General features: G+C 38.8%; 1 protein-coding gene across 2 annotated transcripts in view; it reads right to left on the bottom strand.

The window, feature by feature from the left end:
* Positions 1-24,894, bottom strand: part of RAD54B (RAD54 homolog B) — a 93,113-nt gene that overhangs the window by 10,894 nt on the left and 57,325 nt on the right. For both annotated transcript variants that reach the window (XM_044245290.1, XM_044245291.1), the window contains exons 7-11: positions 19,189-19,414; positions 18,511-18,718; positions 15,663-15,802; positions 11,642-11,932; positions 6,382-6,557 (exon numbers count right to left, since the gene is read on the bottom strand). In XM_044245290.1, coding sequence (XP_044101225.1) covers positions 6,382-6,557; positions 11,642-11,932; positions 15,663-15,802; positions 18,511-18,718; positions 19,189-19,414 — 1,041 coding nt within the window. The remainder of the gene's footprint in view (positions 1-6,381; positions 6,558-11,641; positions 11,933-15,662; positions 15,803-18,510; positions 18,719-19,188; positions 19,415-24,894) is intronic.

The following is a 24,894-nucleotide window of genomic DNA, read 5'->3' as shown; positions in this document are numbered from 1 at the left end:
TGCTCCAGGAACCCAAGGGAGGACGAGCCCCAGTGCACAAAATCTCTGCAAGTTCCTTTTTGTGCTACATTTGCCAACACTGCATGGTCCAATGCAAGTCATACAGCTGAGCTCAGAGTCACAGTGGGAAATCACTCAAAACTATCTAGCAAAGGAACATGGATACATGGAGGAGAACTTAGACCATTTTTGCAATCTACCACAATTCCTATACATTTTTTCAATCATTTCTTCTTCTTCTTCTTCTTCCTCTTCTATTACTGTTACAGAAAGCAGTTAGGCTTTAACAGGCTTTTTAGGTGCCTGGAAGCCAGCAAAGATTGGAGGAAATGAGGAGGGGGGTGGTGGTCAAGACTTGTTACCAGGAAAGCTAGTAACCTAGCAACATTCCACAAACAAAGCCACAAGAAGCCAGATCAAACCAGACAGGCCAAGACAAAGAAGGTCTGAGAACCGGACCAGGTAAGGGAGAAAAGGTGTAAAATCCTGCTCCCAAAGAAATCCCCTCTCCAAATAATAAATGCTCCACCCCTCAGATAACAATTGTCAATAAAAGATAGAAATCCAAATTTCTCCCTTGAGCTCACCCACTTTCACAACTCCAGAGTGAACTCTCACTTTAAAAACTCTTTACTTACATTTTTAAATTTTATTTACATTCAACCACTTTTCATTATTTACACTTCTTTTAATTTACATTCAACTTTATTTACATTCAACCACTGTGTCTAGACCGTCCCAAATTCTTTTACTGTGACAAGACTGAGAGCCTCCAGTAATGTCCCAGGGTGGGCAAAATGGAGGCTTTAGGGCCTGAAGGTTTCCAGTTCACCTGGCAACAGTACAGGGATGAATAACACTATCTAAACATAGTTTTTTCTATATAACTTCACTAAACAGAAAAAAAAATTCTGGCTTAATATTTTCCCCCAATAAGTTCTTACAAGGCTAGATGTAGATGGACAGGAGAGGTGACTGTCTTGGTAAAGAATTTCAGACGGACACACACATACACACACACACAAGTACATACCACTTTGAAACAAGGCTATTATTTTTATGTTCATGAGACTGACCCCTAAAGCAGCTGAAATCTGTAGCCAAGGCAGTCAGGTAGAGTGCAAGGGGCCCCCAGCACAAGTCTCCCTCCAAGTGATGCTTGGAGGCTACAATGCAGCATTAACTCTAGCTAGCCAAGCCTTGAAGCCAGATGCATGAAGGCAACAACCAGAAGGGAAAGTAAGTGTTTTTATAGTTGAAATTTCCTCTTCAAAAATTCTATAGGGGCACCTGGGTGGATCAGTGGGATAAGCCTCTGCCTTTGGCTCAGGTCATGGTCTCAGGGTCCTGGGATCGAGCCCCACATTGGGCTCTCTGCTCAACAAGGAGCCTGCTTCTCCCTCTCCCTCTGCCTGCCTCTCTGTCTACTTGTGATCTTTCTCTCTCTGTCAAATAAATAAATAAAATCTTTAAAAAATTAAAATTCCATAAAACTTGGTAGACAAGTCAAGAGTTCTCAGCTATGCCTCTACCCAGTTCTAATACATCTTAACCTGCACAAAAACATTGTATGTGCTAGAAGAGTTCTTCCTGAAGACCTAAAATGTAACTGTCTGGTTCAAGTTAATGGTAACACAGCAGTTACAGCAAAGACTTAATACTAGTCCTGAAACCAAACACTGCTACTTTTAGCTACATATCTTTAAAGGCTTAGAATGTTGCACATAGGCAGCCCAGCCCTGGAAAGCCTGGTCTATCTACACCCAGTTAGCCATAACTCACCACCTGAAAAGCAACTCAATTAGAAAATGGCAAAGGACTTGACTAAACATTTCTCCAGTGGAAATATACAAATGGCCAGCAAATAGTTGAAAAGTTGCCCAACATCACTCATCATCAGAAAAATGGAAATTCAAACCACCGTGAGATACCATCTCACATCCGTTAGGATGACTGTTATCAAAAAAACAGATCATAATGTTTGTGAAAATGTGGAGAAATTAGAGACCTTACGCATCGTTGGAGGAAATGTAAAATGGTGTAGCTGCAATGAAAAGCAGTATGGTGGTTCCTCAAGAAATTTATTTTTTTTTTAATTTTATTTATTTATTTGAAAGAAAACGAGCGAGCATGAGAAGGGAGAGGATGAGAGGGAGAAGCAGACTCCCTGCAAAGCACGGAGCCCGATGCAGGACTCGATCCCAGGACTCGAGGACCATGACCTGAGCCGAAGGCAGTCATTTAACCAACTAAGCCATTCAGGTGCCTCCCCAAGAAATTTTTAAAAGAATTGCCAAATAACCCAACAATTCCACTTTGGGTATATATTCAAAAGAACTGAAAGCAGGGTCCTTTTTTTTTTTTTTCTTTCTTTTTATTTTTTTTTAAAGATTTTATTCATTTATTTGACAGAGAGAGATCACAAGTAGGCAGAGGGGCAAGGCAGGCAGAGAGAGAGAGAAGCAGGCTCCCCGCTGAGCAGAGAGCCCGATGCGGGACTCGATCCCAGGACCCCGAGATCATGACCTGAGCCGAAGGCAGCAGCTTAACCCACTGAGCCACCCAGGTGCCTTTTTTTTTTTTCCTTAAGTAAGCTCTACAACCAGCATAGACCCCAGCACAGGGCTCAAATTCATGACCCTGAGATCAAGACCTGAGCTGAGATCAAGAGATGGATGCTTAACCAACTGAGCCATCCACGTGCCCCCAAAAGCCAGGTCTTGAGAGATATTTGTACACCCATGTTCACAACAGCATTATTCACAATAGCTGAAAGGTGGAAGCAACCCAAGCGCCCATTAACAGATGAATGGATAAACAAAATGTGGAAAAGACATACAATGGGCTATTATACAGTCTTTAAAAGGAAAGAAAATCTGATGCGTGCTACAACCTGGATGAAGCTCGAGATGTTAAGCTAAGTGAAATAATCCAGTCACGAAAGACAATATACTGTAGGACTCCACTTTTATAAGGTACCTGGAATGGCCAGTTTTACAGAGACAGAAAGTAGAAGGGTGACTGCCAGGAGCTGAGGGGGAGGCAGGACTGGGGGGTTGTTAGATACTAGATAGTTTGTTTTGCAAGATGAAAGAGTTCTGGGGATTGGTTGCACAACAACATGAATGAACCTACCACTACTGAACAATACACTTAGCAATAGTTAAGATGGTAAATTTATTTTGCGTGTATCTTACCACAATTGTAAAAAGGGCATTGAGGAGAGGGGCTGTGGATCTCTTCAGATAATATAAAGCAACAGAACACCCATCCTCTGCCACTGATGGAAGTGCCTCAGCTTCTCCCATGGGACAAAGCAGGATATGGTTTCCGTAGGGACCCACAAGCAATCAAAATGACCCTGTCCCTTGGGACACCTGGGTGGCTCAGTGGGTTAAAGCCTCTGCCTTTGGCTCAGGTCATGATCCCAGGGTCCTGGGATTGAGCTCCGCATCAGGCGCTCTGCTCAGCAAAGAGCCTGCTTCCTTCTCTCTCAATCTCTCTCTGCCTGCCTCTCTGCCTACTTGTGATCTCTGTCTGTCAAATAAATTTTTTTAAAAAATTTTATTTATTTATTTGACAGACAGAAATCACAAGTAGGCAGAGAGGCAGGCGGGGGGGGGGTGAGCAGGCTTCCTGCTGAGCAGAGAGCCCGATGCAGGGCTCGATCCCAGGACCCCAAGATCATGACCTGAGCCGAAGGCAGAGGCTTTAACCCACTGAGCCACCCAGGTGCCCTGTCAAATAAATTTTTTAAAAATCTTTAAAAAAAAAAAAAATGACCCTATCCCAACTCTACCTCTAAATTATGCTTTTCCTCATCATTCCTTTCTTCCCACCACAAGAAGGAAACCTTCCAACATTTCAAGGATAAATTTTCACAAATATTGTCTTATCTCTTCTTGTTCCCTCTAAAACTGTTCACTCATTATTCCTTGTCCAATGACCATCACCTGTCCCCTCCTCCTCAGAAGAGGAAAAAAGATCCAATTTTTAAAAATGCAAATAGTTAGGTCAGAGTAAAAGTTTACACTCATAAATTCAAACTAGATCAAAATCTGCACATATTTCTTTAAGATTTATTTATTTGAGAAAGAGAGAGAGAGTAAGCAGGGAGAGGGACTGAGGGAGAGAAAGAAAGAGACTCAAACAGACTCCATGCTGAGTGTGGAGCCCGACTCAGGACTCAATCCTAGGACCCTGAGATCATGACCCAAGCCAAAATCAAGAGCTTGTTGCTTAATCAAATGAGCGACCCACATGTCCCCACAATCTGCACATATTCACATATGAAATATTATCTAATAAAACATTTTAATTAAGTGTATTAAACACTTCACAGAAAGTTTCCTTAATTCCTTCATTGTTATGAAAAATAAACCATCCATATCCACAAGTCAAATGGTATTATAAATGCTCCAAAGAGGTTATGCAAGATCCATTAACAATTAAATGCAATTACTATTTTGCAATCTTTTCTATGTATTTTTGCCTTAATTCACAAACATGGTTTGATACAAAGACAGATAAGACACAGTCCCTGTACTATAAGTACTGATAGATAAGAAAACTAATGATCATAATACAATGTGAGAGCTCTATAAGAGGTGGTTACAGGATACAAAGGGGGTAAGAAGAGGGACATCTGGGACACCTGGATGGCTCAGTGGGTTAAGCCACTGCCTTCAGCTCAGGTCATGATCCCAGGGTACTGGGATCAAGACCCACTTTAGACTCCTTACTCAGCAGGGAGCCTGCTTCTCTCTCCACTCCTGCCTGCTTGTGTGCTCTCTCTCTCTCTGACAAATAAATAAAAAATCTTGAAAAAAAAAAAAAAAAGAAGAGGGACAGCTAACTCAATCTGAGGCCAGGGTCTTCCAAAAGAAGAATGTATCTGAGCTAAGTCTTAATGAAGAGAAAAAGCTGGCCAGATGAATGAGAAGTGAAGGTCATGGAGACATAGGCATCTGCAACAAGTAAAAGCAGACAGTGAAAACCAGAGCCAGTGATGGTCCTGTAGGTAGTGTGGTAAGACTGGACCACATGGTAAATGTGAAGGAGTGGTAGGAAATGAGACCAGAAAATAAGGCATTAGCCAGATCATGAAAAGTCTTGCCAAATGTGCTGAAGATTTTAGAAATTCTTGGAAGACAATTCGGAGTCTTTGAAGGATTTTTGAAGAGAGTGATACGTTCACATTTGTTTTTAGAAATGTAATTTAGGGTAATGTTGATATGTAATAAGGTTGAAAGAGGAAAGTAATTTAGAAAATACCATCATAACCCAAATCATTATTTACAAGAGTCAGAACAAAAGCCCTGGTACCAGAAAGGAGGTAGAGTCCACAATTAAGAAATGACAACCAGGGGGCGCCTGGGTGGCTCAGTGGGTTAAGCCACTGCCTTCGGCTCAGGTCATGATCTCAGGGTCCTGGGATCGAGTCCCGCATCGGGCTCTCTGCTCAGCGGGGAGCCTGCTTCCTCCTCTCTCTCTGCCTGCCTCTCTGCCTACTTGTGATCTCTCTCTGTCAAATAAATAAATAAAATCTTAAAAAAAAAAAAAAAAGAAGAAATGACAACCAGGGGCGCCTGAGTGGCTCAGTGGGTTAAGCCTCTGCCTTCGGCTCAGGTCATGATCCCGGAGTCCTGGGATCGAGCCACACGTAGGGCTCTCTGCTCACTGGGGAGCCTACTTCCTCCTCTCTCTCTGTCTGCCTCTCTGCCTCCTTGTGATCTCTGTCAAATCAATAAATAAAATCTTTAAGAAACAAAAAAGAAATAACAATCAATAGAATCTAGTGACTGACAATGTTGGGTAAGTGAAGGAGAAAAGTGAGTCTAGAAAAACTAGATTTCTGCATGGATTTTGCTGCCATTCATCAAGCCAAGGAATGATGGGAAAGATCAGTTTCCAATGGCAAATAATGATGTTGGAGATAGCTGTCGCTTAAAGTCTGATATGACATCAAGAAAGATTTGGATGTCCACTGAACAGTAAGAAATGAGGACTTGGGAACAAGAAGGCAGGGCTGGACCAGAGATACAGACTAAGGGTCAAATACTGTATGTCTGAGAGGTGAAATGATGGGGAACAGAAGTAACCAAGAAAGGGTGTTTGCAGCGAGAACAACGCTACAGAGAAACCCCAAAGAAGGATGAACATTTGAAGGCCAGAAAAAAAGAGACTAAGGAAAAAATTAGGTGTTTAAATATCAAAAGATATCTCTGGGTTTTTGTGAATATTATGTATTTACTTTAGATTTAGTTTTTCTTAAATAAAGACCATGACCCCAAAGAAGGAAGGAAGAGAGGAAGGAAGGTCATAGCCTGAGCCAAAATTCCATGAGCATTTACAAGCAAGTTTATTATATTGACCTCTTACTTTTCAGTAGGACGAAGTTCATGGATAACCGCTAAGAGCTTCAACAGCACCTGTAGTTTTCCAGACTCTTCCTCGGTAAACATGAGCGGGTTGTAATCAGCAGGGAACACATCTACCACGCCTTCATAGAGAGTCCTTTCCTCATTTCCATCCCAAGTTGAGCTATATTCTTTCTCCTATTCAAAAGGATAACTGTTAACACTGGTTCACATTTGTTAATTAGGAGGGGGGAAAATGCTAAAATTATGGGGTTGAAAGTAAAGATGAATAGCTACCTGAGAAGACCAACCTAGCTATTATGTACATCTTTAGAGCTTACTGATTTGGTCATTTTTGAAAAAGGTAATGTGCATCCCACTGAGTTAATTACAGAGCAACCCTGATGCAGTCCGCTACTGCGGATGCTCTTCACCCTACAAGGGCAGCGTTACTGCCCATGTGCTCCTTGGGAAGAGGAGAAGGGACAGCAGAGAAATAAAAAAGAGAGGAAAATGGGGTCCAAACAGTGATATAACATTGGTTCTCTCCAAAACCCTGAGATTTCTCATCACTGGTGCTTCTTTTTCTCTCTCCTCTCCTTCCCTCTGTTATTTTTCTTTCCGACATTTGTAAGCTTCTCACAGCACCTCCTGGGTTATATTCAGAAACCAGCATAAGAGTTTACTCAATCTTAACAATTTCTTCTGCATGAAGGAATAATTCTGCCTAAGTTAACAGATATATGTAATCTTTGTAATCATGTAATCTTACCTATACTATTTTTGTTTATATTACCAGCAGTTTTTAGAATAATTTTATTTCAAAGTGCTTACGGTTATCAGTATCTCTGAAGTTCCTCCTCCAAAAGTACCTAGCTAACATGTGAATACTTAACCAGAAATACACTTATTAATAACTACATCACTTTTCATTTATTTTTTTTAAAGATTTTATTTATTTATTTATTGGACAGAGAGAGACCTAGCAAGAGAGGGAACACAAGCAGGGGGCTAGGAGAGGAAAACCAGTCTTCCTGCTGAGCAGGGAGCCTAGGACACCGGGATCATGACCTGAGCCAAAGGCCAATGCTTATCGACTTAGCCACCCAGGTGCCCCTACAGTACTTTTTAGATTAAATTTCTGAGACTGGCTGGTCTCCTCACTTTCTTCCGCACTTACTGGATTCATCACTGTTTTTAAAACTTTGTTCAACCTACTCCACCTATCATGAATGCTTCCTCATTTTCTTGTCCAATTATCTCAATCCTGTAAATACTTAAGGATCCATTACAAGTCCTACCTTATTATTTACAGCCCTTTTTTGGGGGAAGTAGCAGACACTTGCTCTTAAACTTGATGGTTACAAAGTACACTTCAGCTTTGACCTTATTTGGGAAGTTAACTATATACTTTATTATACTTCCCTATGTTTTCATGTGTACTGTATTCCCTCTTTAATAATTCCAGGAACAGAGGTGCCTGGGAGGCTCAGTCAATTAAGCATCGGACTCCAGATTTTGGCTCAGGTCATGATCTCAGGGTCCTGGGACCGAGCCCCACCTCAGGCTCCACATTCAGCAAGGAATCTTCTTAGATTCTCTCTATCCCTTTACCCCTTCCCCCAGAGCCCCACCCACCACCCACCACCCACCATCCACCACCACCTGGCTCACATGCAGGCTCTTTCTTTCAAATAAGTAAATCAATCTTTAAAAAAAATAATAATAATTCCAGGAACACCTTAAGGGCAGTGAATCCTCTGGGTAAGATGCTGGGCACAAAGTACTAATTTTAATTTGGCTTATTCCCAAAATATAGTAATAGTTGGGTAAAGCCACTTGATTAAAAATACCTGGAGCCCTAAAATATTAATATTACTGGGATATACAAGGGGAAAGAGACAGTTGCTGGCTGCTTCAGATTAGGTCTGCTAAAATGTCGGTATCTTGGAGAGATCATCAAAGGACCACAGACAGACCCAGGATCTAGTGCACAAATTTTCATGTTCAGAAACTCAACATGCTTAAGCTCTAGGCAAATGAGCCATACTCATCAAATTAAGAGACTAAGAATATAAATTTATTGACCTTCAAAGGAGACCTGCCTATTTAAACTAATTGGTCTATGCATTCCGTCATATGAAACCACAAGGCAACCCAAATCATTAACAGAAAGTTGTCTTGTGAATATTAAATTAAAAGACAAGGAAGATGATGATCTTATGGCACAAGTTGTTAACCAGAAACACATAACCAGAATCCCTTGGGGAATCACTTTTTCCATATCTTCATACTTGGGTCCTACTCTCAGATTCTGAATCAGTCTATACGTATTGAGGCCTGGACAAAAGTAGTTTTAAAAGCTTTCCAGATTATAACGCATAAGACCCCTAATTAAGAATCAACTAATAGTGGGGCGACTGGGTGGCTCAGTGGGTTAAGCCGCTGCCTTCGGCTCGGGTCATGGTCTCGGAGTCCTGGGATCGAGTCCCGCGTCGGGCTCTCTGCTCAGCAGGGAGCCTGCTTCCTCCTCTCTCTCTGCCTGCCTCTCTGCCTGCTTCTGATCTCTCTCTGTCAAGTAGGTAAATAAAATCTTAAAAAAAAAAAAATCAACTAATAGATAATGTCTTTATGCTGGGACAGTCTGATGTATCAGCTCCAACACAGGGATTTACCAGTCAGTCCTCTCACATCAGCTAGTCACAGCACTTGCTCTTCTGACTCTCTATAGTCAATACCCTTCCATTATCAGTTACACGTTTTTTGGTTATAGTCCACTCACATTGCCTGAAAAGAAACCCATCACCTTGACTGAACTTGGGTGGGGGAAGAAACTAGTTTCAACTGGAATACATTTATAAAAGCACTGCTTAAAGTGTACTTATACATGTGGAAGGCTCATTTCAGCCATTTTCCATCACTTCTCATTTGCTTTGATGTTAGAGGAAAGGCTTTATTTGCCAGGTTGTAAATTATGTACCCTCTTTAAAGCTTGTAGTATCCTATGTCTGTTACTAGTTAACTGGGCCATTCTGGGCCATGATAAAGTCTACCTTTTAAGGAAGAATTTGGGGCTTCTATTTTTGCTGGGTGCCATGCCCAAAGGGTTTAATTTTTATCACTGTATATAAAATGTTTCTTAAAAAGGTGATTAATAATCCTACCTACTTAATTATAATCCTACCTACTTAAGAGTTACAGACTTCTCCTATGATAAACTATGTAAATATAACTCATAAGGATAAACTTGAAGAATTCTGGTAGAACACTCCATTTTCAAAATATAAAACTAATAACCTCAAGCATAATGCAGCACCCACAGGTTTTCTTTCGTTTTGTTTGCAAATTACAATTTTACGATTTAAAAGAAAAAAAATAAAAGAATAAAACTTGTTTTTTGTTCGTTTTTATAAAAGTTATTTTAATAAAGTGTTAAGAATGAGCTGGGGATAAGAGAATATTAATAGTTACTGTGTAACTTCGATGGCCAGGCATTCTGCTAGGTTCTTTCCATACTATTTCATCAAGTTGCCACAATAACGTCAGGAAGTTATTATTGTCTCTGCTTTAGAAATAAGAAAAATAAAGGCTCACAGATATAATTTGACCATGATTAAATTTGCCCTTAAAGAACTGGTAAACAGCAGAGTGGAGACTGATACCCAGTTCTAACTCCAAAACAGAAAACTCTCACTATACTCCAAACTGCCTTATGTTTGTTAACTAGTCAAATACTAAGTTCAATTATACAACCATTAAAAATCATACTTGGAGAACATTTCTAATTTGAGAAAATGTTCATGATTTATTTGTGAAAAAAGTAGATTTTAAAATAGTAAGCATAGCATTATTAAAATTAAATTTCTCAGGGCGCCTGGGTGGCTCAGTGGGTTAAGCCTCTGCCTCCGCTTGGGTCATGATCCCGGGGTCCTGGGATTGAGCCCTACGTCGGGCTCTCTGCTTGTCAGGGAGCCTGCTTCCTCCTCTCTCTCTCTCTGCCTCCTCCTCTCTCTCTCTCTGCCTGCCTCTCTGCCTGCTTGTGATCTCTGTCTCTCACATAAATAAATAAAATCTTAAAAAATAAAAATTAAAAAAATTAAATTTCTCTAGAGCCAGATTATATATATGCATATTTTTTAGTCCCTATTCTCTCACCATAAAACGGGGAGTAATAACAATACTTATTCAGCAGAGTTTTATAAAAAATATGCAAAATAATACGAGAAAGGCATTTAATTTGGTATAGGACAAGTGCTTATTAAGTACTGGCTAAGATTATTAATATCAAAATATGAGTTTTTTTCTGGCTAGAGAGCTTTATTTCTTTATAATTAATTCTTAAACATACTGCCAAGGCCACAAAACATATACAATGTTAAGCCTTTGATATATATTGCCAACTATTTGGGGCGCCTGGGTGGCTCAGTGGGTTAATTCTGCCTTCGGCTCAGGTTGTGATCTTAGCATCCTGGGATCGAGCCCCGCATCAGGCTCTCTGGCTCAGTGGGGAGCCTGCTTCCCTCTCTCTCTGCCTGCCTCTCTGCCTACTTGGATCTCTCTGTCAAATAAATAAATAAAATCTTTATATTGCCAACTATCTCTCAGCTGTACCAATTTACATTCTAACCAGCAGATGACTTTAATTTTCTTCTGATTTTCTGAATTTTGTAAATTTCATACAAATTGTATGTACCATGTGTTACTTTTATAAGGGTAAAAAATTAAGTTATTTTCATTGGTAAATTTTGTATGTGTCTGCACCAAACAAAACTGATTGGCTATATAAAATAGGGAGAGGGGGCACCTGGATGGCTCAGTGGGTTAAAGCCTCTGCCTTCGGCTCAGGTCATGATCCCAGAGTCCTGGAATGGAACCCCGCATCGGGCTCCCTGCTCATCAGGGACCCTGCTTCCTCTTCACTCTCTGCCTGCCTCTCTGCCTACTTGTGATCTCTGTCTGTCAAATAAGTAAATAAAATCTTAAAAAAAAAAATAGGGAAAGAAATCACAGCAAATTATTAGACAAGATACCAAAGGGCACGGGGAAAACTCTAAAAGGCAGTGCCTCACATCCATTTCACCCCTAGTTCTGTCCAGTATGGACAGTCTCTCAACAAATAGAAGACTGGATAAGCTGTACAGATGAAAAATACAGGAGAGGCCGTAAAACTTTTGGAAAACCCAAAAATGCAATCCCCTGGGATTGGCCCAATCTACCAATCAGATTCATGTGATACAAAACCCTGAGCTTATATTCTTGACACAGTCTCACATGCTACTTACCTTTATAGAGCTGAACAACAGGCAGGGGTGATTGCACAGTTTTTTAAGAGCTCCTATACATATTAGATGAGGACTATTTCCCAACAATCCTCGAAGGCAGAACTTAACAGCTTGAGAATTCAACAGCTTTCGATAAAGTTCAATCTGTAGCGCTCCTGGTCGACAAAAGACTACATTCTCTATTTTAGGTGGAAGATATTTATTAATAATTTCTTGGGTTCTTCTAAGGATAAAGAGTCCAGTAAGGCAACTAAGTTCAGCTGCTCTTTTCTCTCCTAACTCTTTTTCTTCCTACGGAAAAATTCGCAGACTTAAAAGTGTTATAAACAAACAGTGCTTGCAGTTAAAAGGGATATTAAACATCTTATAATAATAAAACATTTACTAATTATGTCCCTTCAGATTTTTTTTTTAAATATGGGATAGAAAAACCAACCATCATCTCCTTAAATGTTCAGCATAATCATTTAATTAAATGAAGCCAGTCTCCTAAATCCTTGTTTGGCTATTGGCACCATTGAGAACCATCAGAAATCAACAATCCCCACACAAAAATTATTCTAAAAGTAAGCTTTTATATGAAGATTGTCATGGTACATAATCTTAAAATCATCAACAAAGAACTAATTCAGCAAATAGCAAATTCTTGGAAGCAAGTATTTTGACGCGTTATTGATCCTAAAATTAAAACTATGAGAAATCACTGACAAAAGGCACAGCTAATTCTTTTAAAATCATTACACATTGTTCATTAGAAATGTTAGTTTCTGATGAAAGACCTCATTGTGAGACAGGAATCCATCAAAATCCTCGAGGAGAACATAGGCAGTAACCTCTTCAATATTGGCTACAGTAACTTCTTTTAAGACACATCTCCAAAGGCAAGGGAAACCAAAGCGAAAATGAACTTTTGGGACTTCATCAAGATCAAAAGCTTCTGCATAGCAAAGGAAACAGTAAACAAAACAAAGAGGCAACCCATGGAATGGGAGAAGATATTCGCAAATGACACTACAGACAAAGGGTTGATACCCAAGATCTATAAAGAACTTCTCAAACTCAACACAAAAAAAAAGATAATCAAGTCAAAAAATGAGCAAGAAGACATGAACAGACACTTCTTCAATGAAGATATACAAATGGCTAAGAGACACATGAAAAAGTTCATCATTAGCCATCAGGGAAATTCAAATCAAAACCACATTGAGATATCACCTTACACAGCTAGACTGGCAAAAGTTAACAAGGCAAGAAACCGCAAATTTTGGAGAGGATGTGGAGAAAGGGAAATCCTCTTTCTCTGTTGGTGGGAATGCAAGTTGGTGCAGCCACTTTGGAAAACAGTGTGGAGGTCCCTCAAAAAATTAAAAATAGAGCTATCCTATGACCTGGCAATTGTACTAGTAGGTATTTGCCCCAAAGATCAGATGTAGTGAAAAGAAGGGCCATATGCACCACAATGTTCATAGCAGCAATGTCCACAATAGCCGAACTGTGGAAAAAGCCGAGATACCTTCAACAGACAAATGGATAAAGAAGATGTGGTCCATACATACAATGGAATATTAGTCATCAGAAATGATGAATATCCAACTTTTGCATCAACATGGATGGGACTGGAGGAGATTATGCTGAGTGAAATAAGTGAAGCAGATAAAGTCAATTATCATTTGATTTCACTTACTTGTGAACATAAGGAATAGTATGAAGGACATTAGGAGAAGGAAAGGAAAAATGAAGGAGGGTAATTGGAGGGGGAGATTAACCATGAGAGACTGTGGACTCTGAGAAACAAACTGAGGGTTTTAGAGGGCAGGAGAGTGGGAAATGCGTTCACCCGATGATGGGTATAGCACATACTGCATGGAGCAGTGGGGGTTATATATAAACAATGAATTTTGGAACACTACATCAAAAACTAACGATGTGGGGCGCCTGGGTGGCTCAGTGGGTTAAGCCACTGCCTTCAGCTGAGGTCATGATCTCAGGGTCCTGGGATCGGTCCTCTGCTCAGCAGGGAGCCTGCTTCCCTATCTCTCTCTCTCTGCCTGCCTCTCCATCTACTTGTGATTTCTCTCTGTCAAATTAATAAATAAAATCTTTAAAAAAAAAAAAAAACTAACGATGTGACTAACATAATCTAATAATTTAAAAAAAAGAAAAAAAGAAAAGAGGGATGCCTGGGTGGCTCAGTCAGTGAAGCCACTGCCATCAGCTCAGGTCATGATCCCAGGGTCCTGGGATTGAGTCCCACGTCGGGCTCCTTCCTCAGTGGGGAGCCTGCTTCTCTCTCTGCCTCTGCCTGCCACTCTGCCTACTTGTGTTCTCTCTCTCTCACTCTTGACAAATAAATAAATAAATAAAATCTTTAAAAAAAAAAATGTTAGTTTCCAATTTGTCTGTTTCCTTTAGTTTCTAAGTTCTTACCATAGTACCTCAAGTCAAAATACAATATAAGTAAAATATATGTTTAAATTCTCTTTAGAGCATACATAACTTCACAGTGAAGCTTAAAATAAATCCCATGTGTGTAAAAAGTCATAAAAAATTCCCCTCATGTTAAAACTATTTTCAACTCTTATTACAAAATAGGATCAGTGGAGAAAAGTCAGAAAATATAGTTACATAAATTAAGATAATTAAAACCAACTTTAATCAAATAGAAACAACCATTGCTGTCATGACTTTTGTATCTATCTCCCAAGTCTTTTTTCTTTGTCAATATATAAATGTATTTAACACTTCATTTTTACTTTTATTTTCCTGTTTGTAACAAAACAGGCTCTCTATAGTTTAAGCTTCATGGGACCAAGGCACCAGACAGTTTGGCTCTTCACTGTATCCCCTAGCATCTAACACTTTGCATTTGGCCCGCTACAGGTGTTTAACGTATAAGTGTTAAGTAAATAAATAAATGTGATTTTACTTTCAAATAATGTATGATGGATATTTTCCATGCTATTAAATATATTCATAAGTTATTATTTTGTACAGTTCATGGGAAATGCTCAATAAATATTTGCTGACTGATTATCATATTTTATTAATTCTGAGACATATTTTTTTTTACACTTTAACTTCTCTGATATAGATTGCTTTTTATAAGCAATGACTTCTTATAACTACAATTGATAGCATGTTTTCCTTAGTGGTTCATAAAATAAAAATGCATCTTAGAATTGGTATTATTTTGATTCAATGAAGTATTGTGTATACAACATGAAGACTCTGCTTTAACCATTCTCCTAAATGTCTGTTTCCAATTTGTTTCCTTATACTTCTTTTTAAGATTTTATTTATTTATTTGACAGACAGAGATCACAAGTAGGCAGAGAGGCAGGTGGAAAGAGAGAGAGAGGGGAAGCAGGCTCCCCACTGAGCAGAGAGCCTGATGCAGGTCTCGATCCCAGGACCCTGAGATCATGACCTGAGCCAAAAGCAGAGGCTTGAACCCACTGAGCTCCTCCTTATACTTTTTTATCCTTACACAACACAGCTAAAATCTTTAAGCACATCTACAATTATTTCTCTATAATAAATTCCTAAAAGTGGTATTGCCACACCACAAAATATATACAATTGTAAGGCTTTTGATACATGCTGCTCAACTATTCTCCAATTGTACCAATTGACATTCCCAACAGTAGAGGACAGTATTTTCATCTTTACTTGCTATTCCTATGTTAACTGAGCCAACTAAAACACCAGTAGAAGAATATAAAAGTTATTTTATGATTATTTTGGTGTATTTTTTTCAATACTGGTAAAAATGAATATTTTTGTGTATGTTTACTACCATTTATAATTCTTTGTGAAGTACCTAATAAAGTACCTACTTATGATTTTTTTTAATGTGGTATTTTCTAAAGTAAAGAATGCAGGAAGACTCAGCTGAAGGATTGTGGGAAAAGGAAAGAATTCACTAATTTAATTTTTTCTGAATTAAATAATGCCCAAGTTTGTGGATGACTTTCCTGGGCATACTGCTTTTTTTTAACCTTTTTATAACAGTAAATTATACCTCAGAAGCAGAAGGCTGTCTTGATAGAATAATGGGTTCTTCGTATATTTTTCTGTAAGACGACAAAGAACCTAATATTCCTGGATTTACAAAATCAATTAATGCAAAAAATTCTTGAAGATCATTCTGAACTGGAGTACCTAAAGAAAGAAAAAAGTGATGAAAGGTCAAATTTGTGTTTTACAGTCACAGATATTTATTGAAAGTTGTACTCTCCTCCCTAAAAGAACTAAAATAAAGGCTTTAGAACTGAGAAAGATCAGCCAAATCCAGTGAAACGAAAAATATTAAGAACCAAATAAATTTGTAACTCTGGTTTTAACTGTGTACTAAATTCAGCACAGTGGCTGCATACAGGCTCTGGAGTCTGACTAGCCTGGAATCAGATCCCACCTGTATCATTTACTCTCTGAGTGACCCTGAGCGAGTCACATACCTCAGTTTATTTCTATAAAATGCAGCTCCTAGGGTTGTGAGGATCAAATTAGTTAATCCACATACTAAGAATAATACCTAAAGCACAATAAATGTTCTATAACCTTTAGTGATTCTTAATATTATTACAACTGTGTGATTCTGGACAAGCTTCTTAAGTGCTTCTTTAAGTTAAATTCAGAACTTTTTCCACTTATAAAAGTGGGAAGATATCAATTTCCCAGTAGTATTACAGTGAAAGGCAAAGACAGCGTATGCACACTATAGAACAGTATTTAACATTTAGTAAGCCCTCAGTGAATGGCACCTATTACCTTTCAAATGTTTCAGATTAGATTGAGATCTTCACTAATCCTAAAGACTGACACAAATGGATTAACATACACTGCATATACTGCATACTCAATAACTTTTGCTAACTAATTTTCAAAGAAACATTAGCATGTTTCAATAATTACATCCAAAGAACATGTAAATTAGCATAATCCAACATTGTAATTTCAGATGGCCATTCAAATAATGGACTAGAAAAGTTGCCCATGGGACGCCTGGGTGGCTCAGTTGGTTAAGCAGCTGCCTTTGGCTCAGGTCATTATCCCAGGGTCCTGGGATCAAGTCCCACATCGGCCTCCTTGCTCAGCAGGGAGCCTGCTTCTCCCTCTGCCTCTGCCTGCCTGTGCTTGCTTTCTCGCTCTCCCTCTCTCTGACAAATAAATAAATAAAATCTTAAAAAAAAAAAAGAAAGAAAAGAAAAAAAGAAAAAGTTGCCCAAAAATATAAATAAGAGATAATATAAGAAGTGACTAAAAATGCACTTCTTCATTAACACAGACAACATAAATTTCACAATGCCGGAGAATTTAATGATTGCTTGCTTCAAAATTAAATGAGTCAACCCCAGGACAAATGCTTATTAATTTTTTTAATACATCTAGGTAGTTCTAAATTTTTGGACCCAAAGTAGAAAGAATTAGAGGAAATATATTTATGTTGGTATATATTTTGCTAGTAAGCCTTTAAATGAACATCCATGATGATGACTAATAAAGATGGGCAGAATGAGGGGCACCTGGGTGGCTCAGTGAATTAAGCCTCTGCCTTCAGCTCTGGTCATGATTCCAGCGTCCTGGGATCAAGCCCCACATCGGGCTCTCTACTCAGCAGGGAGCCTGTTTCCCCCTCTCTCTCTGCCTGCCTCTCTGCCTACTTGTGATCTCTCTCTGTCAAATAAATAAATAAAATCTTCTTTAAAAAATGAAAAAAAAAAGATAGGCAGAATGAGAAAGGCAAGAAAGAAAGAGGGGAAACAAAGGTATAAGTATCCTATGGCTGGCTTCCAGATATTCATCCAACCCCAGCTAACTCATCCAAGCCACTCATGATAGTCTGATCCCATCTGCCAATAATTGATGCAGGAAAGGATTTGTGTCTTAGATTGGGTTCTCCAGGAGCCCAGTCTGAGACAGGGATTTGGCTATACATTTATGGAGGGAGAGCTCTCAGGAGAAAGAGAATAATGGAATCAGAGAATAGCAGGAAAAGAAACTAAGGGAGAATGGCCTCCGTGAGCCTGAGATAAATTATAGCAAGGCTCAGAATATAAATTGTACCCTAAAGCTGGTCCTGAAATTACCCTAAAGCAAGGGCTCTAGCATTTTCCACTTACCTCCATATGAGTTAACCATTGATCAAGTTGCAGGGGAGAGTGGAAGCTCTCCTTCAAACAAGGATAATTCTCCAGAAATTGGAAGGGCCACACAAGACCAAAGTGAGGTATGGGAGGAAAGCTACATTGAGCTAATCAGGCCTGATTCTAATATACACTAAAAAGGAGTAGAAAAAGATTCTTGTATTTACATATGGGCCATCCCACCTTTCCATACAGCTTGGGCCAGCAAGTTTGATCAGGAATAAATTACGTGCATGCAACATACACATATAAAAACAAGAGATACTTATATTAAGCATTTACCATGGGTCAGGTAATCTTCCAAGAACTTTATGTGAATTAACTCCTTTGACCTTCACAGTAACTGTTAATAACCCAATAATAAAGTATCATAATCCTTATTTCACAGATAAGGAAACTGAGGCACAGAGAAGTTAAATAACTTGCCCAAAGTTGTACAGCTATAAATATCACCCTTAGGAACCAAGCAGAGGTAGTACGGACCCATCTCCTACATTCTTTACCATGATACCATGGTATTTACTTTTCAAAACCTCCAAAATCTAGGATGCAGAAAATTACATAGGGATTTGAAAATTCAGAATCCTACCGAGACTCAATGACCATAGGTTTATTAACACGCACCCCATCCAGCACCACCAATTCTTTGTATGCCAAGCATATTACAAATCTTGTATAAGTAGGCAAAAATTCTATCCTATCATCCCCAGAGTAAATACTGACCAGTTAGAATTATTCTTTTCTCACAGGAGAGGCTCATGAGGGCCGTAGTTGTCTTAATGGCACTATTCTTCAAACGATGGCCCTCATCACAGATTAGAAGATCAAATTTTACACTCTTAATTTGATCCAAAGAACGAAGTAACATTTCATAACTGATGATAAGAACAGAAAAAAATGGAGATTTAGTGAATTCTTCTACTTTGTGGTCCTAAAAAAAAAAAAAAAGACAATATTTAACAAATTATGGGCTAAAACTATAAAATCAAATTTAAGCAGCATATTCCTGACAGACATTAATTAGAATATATTAACTCAAAGCCAAATTGTAAGCCAAGATGTTTTTCTGCAAAGGTTGGGGAGTTACATGCATTTGAAAAACTACCTTACAGACAGTGAAAACTGCAGTGTTGATTTCAAAAGCACAGAGAGGGGCGCATGGGTGGCTCAGTAGGTTAAGCAACAGCCTTCGGCTCAGGTCATGATCCCAGAGTCCCGGGATCGAGTCCCACATTGGGCTCCCAGCTCCATGGGAAGTCTGCTTCTCCCTCTGACTTTCTCCTCTCTCATGCTCTCTCTCACTCTCAAATAAATAAATAAAATCTTAAAAAAAAAAAAAAAGAAAAGAAAAGCATAGAGATTTAGAAAATGACCAAGGCTGAACTGTGATAAGTCTCTTACCTGATCAACAGGAAATATTTTGATTCTTTCACTTCCTAGCCATTTTTGAAATTCCTTATTCCAATTATTCACCAAGCTTCCAGGTGTGACAATAAGCGTCTTCTTTATTACTGGCTTGCCTCCATAGGGTCCCTGACACTGCAGAGTCCAGATGAGCGAAATACATTGCAATGTTTTCCCTAAACCCATTTCATCAGCAAGAATAGCTCCACATCTGCCATTCACTCTGTTAGAAATAATTATACTTCTTTTAGTCACAATAGGAAAATATTTTATGCCCCTAATATCATTGGTTATTAGTCAAAAACCAAAAGCTGGTATTTTGTAATTAGGACAAACTCTACCCCGTGCCAAACCCTTTTTCCAGTTTCATGCAGCTGATTTATAACACATCTCTCTTTTGAATCTTTGATAATTATATTCATTATATATTTACTGTCAACTAAATTACTAAAATAAATCTGAAATTCGACAGTTGAATCCAAATCATGTTACTATCATATGCATATATTTAGAGACTAGAAATATATCCCAATTTTATACCTACATTAGAATAATTTAACTACAACTGTGCTTCTCATCACTAATAGTTGAGCAATTTTTATCAGGTTCAGCACTAGACATCAAAACACTAAACTACATTGCAATCTTAACCAGAAAGATCTGTTGAGCTGTATTTATGATTATCTGGCAGTAAATGAAGTCCTCAATCTTAGAGCTCCCTGCACTGTAAGGAAAAAAGAAAAAACTATATATTGTCTAATACATGTAAATTGGTACTAGTCTTATGTTACAAACCTACTCAGTTAATGCAATTTAAAATTAAATATTATAAGGAATGTTATTTATAAGTGGCATGTTTATATCACTTCATAGCTTTTGAAGTTTTGATATATATTTTTTTTTATTTTTTTAAGATTTTATTTATTTATTTATTTATTTGAAAGAGAGAGAGAGAGCATGCATGGGCAGAAGGAAAGGGAAAAGCAGACTCCCCACCGAGCAGAGAACCCGACACAGGCCTCAATCCCCCAACCCTGGGACCATGACCCAAGCCAGAGGCAGACACTTAACCAACCGAGCCACCCAGTCATCTATTTATATATACTTTAAGTTTTACAGCCCAAAGGAACTAAGTATAGTACCAAAAATAAGTATGTGTTTTTTTCTCTGACTTATTTCACTTAGTATAATATTCTAAATCCTCCATGTCATAGCAAATGACAAGATTTCATTCTTTTTTATGGCAGAGTAATGTATTCCATTGTGTATATACATTACATCTTCTTTATCCATTCATCATTCAATAGACACTTGGGCTGTTTCCATAATTTGGCTATTGTAGATAATGCTGCTATAAACATTGAGGTGTGTGTATCCCTTTGAATTAGTATTTTTGTATTCTTTATGTAAATATCCCTTTGAATTAGTATTTTTGTATTCTTTCACCAATATTTGCTTCATCATAAGGTAGTTCTATTTTTAACTTTTTGAGGAACCTCCATACCATTCCCCAGAGTGGCTGTACCAGTCTGCATCCCCACCAACAATGTAAGAGTGTTCCTATTTCTCCATATCCTCTCCAACACCTGTTGTTTCTTGTGTTGCTGATTTTAGCCATTCTGATAGGTGTGAGGTGGTTACCTCATTATAGTTTTGATTTGTATTTCCCTAGTGATGAGTTATATTGATTCCACTCATATGTGGAATTTAAGAAACAAAACAAACAAGCATGGGGGAAGAAAAGAGAGGCAAACCAAAAAACACACTCAACTATAGAGAACAAACTGATGGTGACCAGGCCTGAGGTGGGTGGGGGAATGGATGAAATAGGTGATGGGCATTAAGGAGGTACTTGTGATGAGCACCAGGCATTATACAGATGTGTTGAATGACAGGGGCACCTGGGTGGCTCAGTGGGTTAAGCCTCTGCCTCCGACTCAGGTCATGATCTCAAGGGTCCGGGGATTGAGCCCTGCTTCCAGCTCTCTGCTCAGCAGGGAGACTGCTTCCCTCTCTCTCTCTCTGCCTACTTGTGATCTCTCTCTCTCTCTGTCAAATAAATAAATAAAATATTTTTAAAAATAAAAAATAAATTTTAAAAAAAGTAGTGTTGAATTACTAAGGGTGCTTGGGTGGCTGTCGTTAGGCATCTGCCTTCAGCTCAGGTCAGGATCCCAGGGTCCTGGGATTGACCCCCTCATTGGGCTCCTTGCTCAGCAAGAAGCCTGCTTCTCCCTCTCCCACTCCCCCTGCTTATATTCCTTCTCTCACTGTCTCTCTCTGTCAAAAAAAATAAAATCTTTAAAAAAACAAAAAGTAATGTTGAATGACTCAATTGTACACCTGAAACTTAATACTACACTATATATTAACTGGAATTTAAATTAAAATACGTACAGTTTTATTATAGTTTAACCCATTTTCTTATTAGTAAAAATAATATCCAAAAATCAACTATGCTTTCCATTTCAAAGTACAGAAAAAAAAATCACAAACATGAACTATAGCCATTATTATCATTTTTTAAAATGATTTTATATATTTGCCAGTGAGTGAGAGAGCTCAAATAGGGGGAGCGACAGGCAAAGGGAGATGCAGGCTCCCCACTGAGCAAAGAGCCTGACACAGGGCTCAATCCCAGGACACTAGGATCAGACCTGAGCCTAAGATAGACACTTAACTGAGTGAGCCAGCCAGATGCCTCTATTATCATTTTTTTTAAGATTTTTTTTTTTTTAAGTAATCTCTACACCCAACATTGGGGCTCAAACTCACAACTGTGAGATCAAGAGATGTATGCTCTACCAACTAAACCAGCCAGTCAGGCACCCCATTATTATCATTTTGTATCAACAATGTGACAGTGCAAGACCAAATGCCAACTGAGATGTAGTGAGTGGCAGAGAAAATAGTGATCCATCCTTCGACAGTGGAAGGAAGAAAGCAGGAAGGCTTCATTAAAAAGATGGCCCTTTTCAAAGGTGAATAGTTCATTACATGAATCAAGTAGTTCAACATAGTTGGAGCTTGAACTGAATTCCAAGCAAGGAAACACAAAGGCTATGAACCTGGCAAGATAGGAAGAGACTAAAGACGGCAGGCATACTTATTCTTGAAAGTTCCGACTGCATCTTGCAGGTGTCTCCCAAACACCACTAATTTTGCGATATGTGATATCATATGTGTTATCATCTATTTTTAAGTCAACTTCTTTTTATTTAGATTTATTTTAAAATTCCAAGCATAATAAATCCAGGAAACCAAGGACTTAATATGCTACTTTTTTCTAATAATTCACTAATTAAATACGTTACTATCGGAATTTAAAAACAAGGTGTGGGGCTCCTGATTGGTTTGGTGGGTGGAGTGTGCAACTCTTTATCTCGGGGTTGTGAGTTCGAGTTCCACATTAGATATAGAGATGACAGACAGAGCCACCTGGATGGCTCAGTCAGGTTAAGCATCCGAATCTTGGTTTCGGTTCAAGTCATGATCTCGGGGTCATGAGATGGAGCCCCACATCTGGCTCCACGCTCAGCAGTGCCGTCTCTCTCTGCCCCTCTCCCCACACACACCTTGCACTCTCTCTCTCTCCCTTTCTCTCGACTAATAAATAAATCTTTTTTAAAAATTGCTTAAAAATAAAATCCTTCAATTTTTTAAAATAAAACAAAATAAAATAAAAAACAAGGCTTGTCCATGTCCACCTAAAATGATCCCACATCCCACCAGTGAAGTGCATATAATACATCAGGAAACACTGCTCTAAGTTCTGAGAGTCTGAAACATTTTAAGCAAAGGAATGCCATGTTCAGAACTGCTTTTCAGAAAAATCAAGCTAGTAGCAGTAAGTAGAATTAATTTGAGAGCATCAGAACCAGACACATAAGTACTACTGCAAAAATCCAGACAAAATAAAATTGTATGACATCAGGTACCAGCACTGCTGCAGTGGGGCACCAGAAAAGATCTGGAATCAAAGATCTTTAAGAATTCAAAATAATTAAAAGTTCAGAATAATTAAAAGTAAAAGAGAAGAAATTAAAGATCCCCTCCCAGCCAAATGAGACAAAATCTCCAAAAAGAAAAGTACATTTTGAGAAAGAACATGAGTCTACGAAGTTTCTGGGATTTAGTATTCCCTTAACCTGTCATCAAAGGGTTCTTAAGAGTTTGGGGAGGGGGTGCTTGGGTGGCTCAGTCGTTAAGCATCTGCCTTTGGCTCAGGTCAGGATCCCAGGGTCCAGGGATCGAGCTCCACATCAGGCTCCCTGCCCAGCAGGAGCCTGCTTCTCCCTCTCCCATTCCCTCTGCTTGTGTTCCCTCTCTCATTGTATCTCTCTCTGTCAAATAAATAAAATCTTTAAAAATAAGAGTTTGGGGGAATTTATTATCTCAATTCCCTATTAAATGGTCAATTTAAAAATCAAGGTCTATGCATTACAAGCAAAAGAAAAAGAACTAGAAGGAAATATAACAAGATGTTAGCAGATTCCTTTGATTCTTTTTTACTTCCTTTGTCTGGCTTTTTCATGTCTATGTATATCCTCTAAAGTATCTTTAAGAGAGGACACCACAATTCTTTATCAGAAAACTCTATTTAAAAGGGAGTTGGGGAGGGTGCATTACATATAGTGGCTCAGGGTGGCTCAGTTGTTAGGCGTCTGGCTTCTGCTCAGGTCAAGATCCCAGGGTCCTGGGACTGAGCCCCACATCGGGCTCCCTGCCCAGCAGAAAGCTTACTTCCTCTCCCACTCCCCCTGCTTGTGTTCCCTTTCTCACTGTATCTCCATGTCAAATAAATAAATAAAATATTTTTAAAAAAATAAATGAATGAATGAATGAATAATTAAATAAATGGAAGTGAGGGAGGGGCACCTGGGTGGTTCAATTAGTTAAGTATCTGCCTTTGGCTCAGGTCATGATCCCAGAGTCCTGGAATTGAGCCCCACGTCAGGCTCCCCAAGACTGCTTCTCTCTCGCTTATGTGTTCGCTCTCTCTGTGTCAAATAAATAAATAAAATCTGAAAAAAAAAAAAATTCAAAAAAGGGAGTTGGGGAGCTCTTTTTTTTTTTTTTAAGTAGAAGTGAGACTAGAAGAAAACTTTTTTTCCATAAGCAGAATTAAAGGCTACTTCCATTTTGCCCCTATAAGCCTTTCTCATACTAGTAAGCTCTTATCATACCATATTCAGGTCGATTATATTTACCTATTTCCTCAAATATTTTAAAAACTACTTAAGGGTAGGGACCATGGTCCTGACTCCTATATGCTCAGCTCCTAGCAGGATGTCTGGCACAGGGCCTCCTCAAGAATCACTTTTAGAATAAATGCACACTGGCTGGGTTATGGACATTGGGGAGGGTATGTGATATGGTGAGTGCTGTGAAATGTGTAAGCCTGATGATTCACAGACATGTACCCCTGGGGCAAATAATACACTATATGTTAATTTTTTTAAAAAGAATAAATGTATACATTAAGTATTATTCATGATGTACTAAGATTCATTATATCAGGTTTTTTCTAGAAAACCATTTTTTTAAAAGTTTTTTTATTTATTTACTTGACAGAGAGAATGGGGGGGGGCATGGGGGGTGGTCAAAGGGAGAAGCACACTCCCTGCTGAGCAAGGAGCCCAATGTAGGACTGGATCCCGGGATCATGACCTGAGCCAAAGGCAGATGCTTGACAGACTGAGC

The sequence above is a fragment of the Neovison vison genome, chromosome 4 (genome assembly GCF_020171115.1).
Source record: "Neovison vison isolate M4711 chromosome 4, ASM_NN_V1, whole genome shotgun sequence".
In the NCBI taxonomy this organism is placed as follows: domain Eukaryota; kingdom Metazoa; phylum Chordata; class Mammalia; order Carnivora; family Mustelidae; genus Neogale; species Neogale vison.
This window is presented reverse-complemented; position numbering and strand designations above follow the sequence as displayed.